Source organism: Hesperophylax consimilis, chromosome 2 (genome assembly GCF_061612785.1).
Source record: "Hesperophylax consimilis isolate HC1 chromosome 2, BYU_Hcon_1.0, whole genome shotgun sequence".
Lineage (NCBI taxonomy): Eukaryota > Metazoa > Arthropoda > Insecta > Trichoptera > Limnephilidae > Hesperophylax > Hesperophylax consimilis.
Window position 1 is genome coordinate 33,142,067 of NC_142837.1, and position 4,399 is coordinate 33,146,465.

Here is a 4,399-nt window from a genome sequence, read left to right on the forward strand (position 1 = left end):
TGTATACACAAAGAACGACCACAAATAGCCAGTCACGGAATCACAAAGTTCAAAAGTTTTTATTCCGAACTTAGCAGCCTTTGTTTTAATATTTTGCTTCATACCCAATTTACCTTTCCATAATGTTAGAGACTCGTCAATTGAAACATTTTGGCTTGGAACATAAAGTTCTTGAAATTTAGAATTTAAGTGGTTTATTATAGGCAATAATTTTAAAAGTTTCTTGTCTTCAGAACTAGTGTATGTCCTGTCATTGTTATTGAAATGTAAACATTTTGTCAACTCACAATAACGCTTAAAAGTCAGTAATTTTCTAAACGCATTACTTTTCATCACCCAATGAGTTGAAAAACATGAAGTTAGTGATGGCATGCGAATAATGCCTAGCATCATGAAAAATGCAAACAAAATTAATATCTCATCCCTGTCAGTGTTCCTCCATGTAAGGCTTAGGCTATCACGACGCCGAGCGTCCATTGCATATTTGTTTGTCTCTGCTACAATTACATCAAGAATGTCATTCGTCCATATGGCTCGAAAAGCGTCATACGCAGTATCATACACAGCGGTAGGCCCTGACCTCTCGGGCGCAAACGTTTCCCTTTGACCGACATGTGTACTAATGCCAGCCCAAGAGAACTCCGCTGCGTTCCCATCATCAGTCAACAAATGAGCACCGGTATCCGAAAGGGGGTCATCCACTTCGTCACAATCTGTCCCATCTGTTGACAGATGGTTAGAACGCACTGGCAACGGTGCACCTCGCGCTTGGCGAATACGCCCACCGCGAGCCGTACGGGTGATTTGCGCCCGAGATAAAGCCGAGAGCTCGGGAGGAACCTGGTCATTCGAACCATACACCTCATTTGGTAAGCCTCCGGATACCCAGGTATCTCCCTCTCCAACAGGACGTACCCTCTGGCGGCGTTGATGGACAGCGTCGCGGACGATTTTGCCACCTTCACGTCCGTTCCCGCGGGCGCATCTGACTCCGCGGCCACGTCTACTTCGTGTTGGTTTCCTCTGTGACACCTCTAGTGGCGCAAGAAACTGGAACTCTGAAAATAATGGTAGAAGATATACAAAACATATCTTTTGTCTTATTTTGTAAATATTTGATGAAAAAAAATAATAAAAAACATAAAGGTACCTTCGGCTTGACTGCCGCTCGCCAGGCCAGCCTCTCCGCCACTGACGTCTGTCATCAATTCTAAAACATAAGAAATTATTAGAATGCAAGTACTTAACTCATACATATATGTATACATAAATATAATCTTCATAAATATATGTATGTTTATAAATATATTCAGAAATATATGTATGTATAAAAATATATTCAGAAATATATACAGGGTGTATCGGCACTAACCCGACAAACTTTAACCAGCTATTCCTTAGCACATTTGGAGTAAAAAATGTTATGGGCACTTTGCTGTCCGGTAGCATTTTTTTTTCAATTAAAAACAAAAAAATTAAAAATTTCCACACTACATCACTGTCATTGGCATTGCTTTTCGTGTTCAACAGCTGTTATAAGCAAGTATGTCGAAAAGCGTCTTCGCTCACAATAAATAATAATAGTTAAAAATGAGACAAATGGTGCCGTGCCATTTCGTTGTGATTTTAAAAGTGCGCCAATATAGGTACACACATGCATTATTCAACGGAATTCGAATAAAATATTGCCAGATGGGTTTTCAAACTTTGAAAAAGGATAAAACAGTGGTTACATGTGGTGAAAATATGAATAGTAAATTTTTTATTAAAAAAAAACGTTACCGGATAGCAAAGTGCACATAAGATTTTTTACTCCAAATATGCTAAGGAATAGCTGGTTAAAGTTTGTCGGGTACGTGCCGATACACCCTGTATATACACGGTGTCCGGAAACTCGTAGTACAAGCGGGAAACTGGAGAATCTACACCACATGGGGAACCCAAAAAAACATAAAGTTTTTTGATTTGAGCATTTTCAAAAAAAAAAAAAAAACAAAAAAAAATATTTTTCGGCTATTTTAGGGTTAAAGTTTTTTCTGGTGTTTAGGGTTGAATAACATGTTTTAACCCTGCAGAGCAGAAATATTTTATGATTACACCGGGTTAAATGAAGGGTGATTTCAAAATAATGCTTCAAATCCGAGTTTCTTCATTTGTTTTACTTTCAAATAGTTTTAATTAGTTGGGTACTTTGATCTTCAGTAATAATTTATAAGAATTTATTAAAAAAAAAAAAAAAAAAAAAAATCAACTTCAAACTCGATTTACTCGATAACGAAAGCTCAAATAAAAAAAAATATACTACAAAATCGACTCCAAATGTGATGTAGATTCACCAGTTTCCCGCTTGTACTACGAGTTTCCGGACACCTGTATATGTATTTATAATTTTATATAAAGGTACCATCCGCGCGGCTGCCTTTCGCCTGGCCAGCCTCTCCCACACTGACGTCTGTCATCATTTCTGAAAACAACAAATTATTAGAATACACGAAGAACTCAGTATGTGTATCTTCATAAATATATGTATATATATATATATATATAAAGGAACCTTTTGGGCGACTGCCGCTCGCCTGGCCAGCCTCTCCCACACTGACGTCTGTCATCATTTCTGAAAACAACAAATTATTAGAATGCATGTAAGTAACTCGGTATATGTATCTTCATAAATATATGTATACATATATTATATACATAAAGGAACCTTCTGGGCGACTGCCGCTCGCCTGGCCAGCTTCACCGCCACTAATGTCTGTTATCAATCCTGAAAATATAACAAATTTATTAGAACGCAAGTACAAATTCACTATACATATCTTCATTAAAAAAAAACTGGGCTTTTTGTTGCATATTTACTATTACAATAATTTTTATTAGCACTCTTACCGTCATCCGTGGTATCAAATATGATTTCCATCATGCCTATATCCACCGTTTCCGCGAAAAATGTGGATGACTGTAAATAAAGCAATTATATGATTTTTGTACATTATTCACTGTAATATTACATATACAGTGTTAAATACATAAAATAAACAATGACCTCTTCGAAAACTTCTACCGGGTTGACAACCGCTTCCTCAATAACGTCAGCTTCACCTTCACCTTCACCTTGATCGTTGTCAGCCAGCAGAAATTCCAATAACACGGTAGGTGGAGGTGCATCGCTACCACATTTCCAAATATTCCTAATGTAATTATAACAATAATGAGTTTTATAATCTATCGCTGAATTTCGGTAGCTAAAGAATCTTTACAAATATACATACCTATTATTTCATAGTATTAAAAATATTATTATTTTCGGTAAAGGTTACGAATTCCGCTTCACGGTAAATATGGAATGTTTACTTTGAATTAATACTTAAATTTAGTTATATTATTACTAAAAGTTACTATAAATGTTGGGGAACCTTTAATAACGCCTGGTCGCGTCCCTTGAGTTATATCCCAGTTTTCAAGTAGTTTGTGGGCTACGCTAGGTTTGTATAGACTGGTTTGTGATTTAATTCCAATACGATATTATGAATATAATCCAACTCTTGATATGAACATAGTCGCCGTCGGCTGCGACTATAACGGCGCCGCATACTAATTGACATATCGCGTAAGTGACTTAATAAACGAAATTAAAATTAAAAGTGCGTATTTTTCCGTCTCCCCCGACATAATCATGTTTTGAATTAATAAAACTAAATCCATTTATTTGAAAGTGAAATATTGCGTATTAAGAGTGAAGCGGAATAAGAGAAAAATAATTTATTTTCCAATTAATTATCGACATTAAAAGTTATTACGTATTTATTATGCACAATAATAATATTTACTATATTATACAAATAAAATGGAGTTCTACAAAATAAACACTTAAACAATAAATGTTATTGTTTAATTATTTAAACAAGAGAATTTATTGTAAAAGATAAATTATAATTATTCGAGCTTTGTTCGAAATTAAAATCGACATCATATTGATTCGATATAGACCGCGCCATCACTAAAAGATATAGCGTTGGATTTGACAAATGTCCAAATATTTCGACATACGAGTTAAATAAATACGCAGAAAACATTGTAAATATATTGAAACAACGGTATTGTTTTTCTTGAATATTGTATGGAAATGTATGCTTCCTTGATATGCATAAAAATATTCATCAAATACGGGGAATTCAATTAGTAATTATGAATTCAAAAATGCGTTTGCAGTACTTTTAAAGATTTTAAATTTTCTATAAATAAGACATTAATTGCATTATTATATTACAAAATCTACCAAATTTAACATAAACACGTTTACAATATAATTATTAAAAAGTAGAAGTTTGCTGACCTGAACATTTCAATGTATTTTTTTATTAAAAACTATTTTTTGTTGGAACCGTAGTCATATAGA

At 34.5% G+C, this 4,399-nt stretch overlaps 1 protein-coding gene across 1 annotated transcript; it reads right to left on the reverse strand.

Annotated features, from left to right (window-relative positions):
- Positions 1-2,390: 2,390 nt before the first annotated feature.
- LOC149425913 (uncharacterized) lies at positions 2,391-4,399 on the reverse strand. The gene is made up of 6 exons (XM_089643886.1): positions 4,337-4,399; positions 3,047-3,191; positions 2,890-2,959; positions 2,708-2,767; positions 2,555-2,614; positions 2,391-2,464 (listed from the first exon to the last, which is right to left on the reverse strand). The coding sequence occupies exons 1-6, from the start codon at positions 4,342-4,344 to the stop codon at positions 2,391-2,393; spliced, it is 417 nt and encodes a 138-aa protein (XP_089500012.1). The 5' UTR covers positions 4,345-4,399.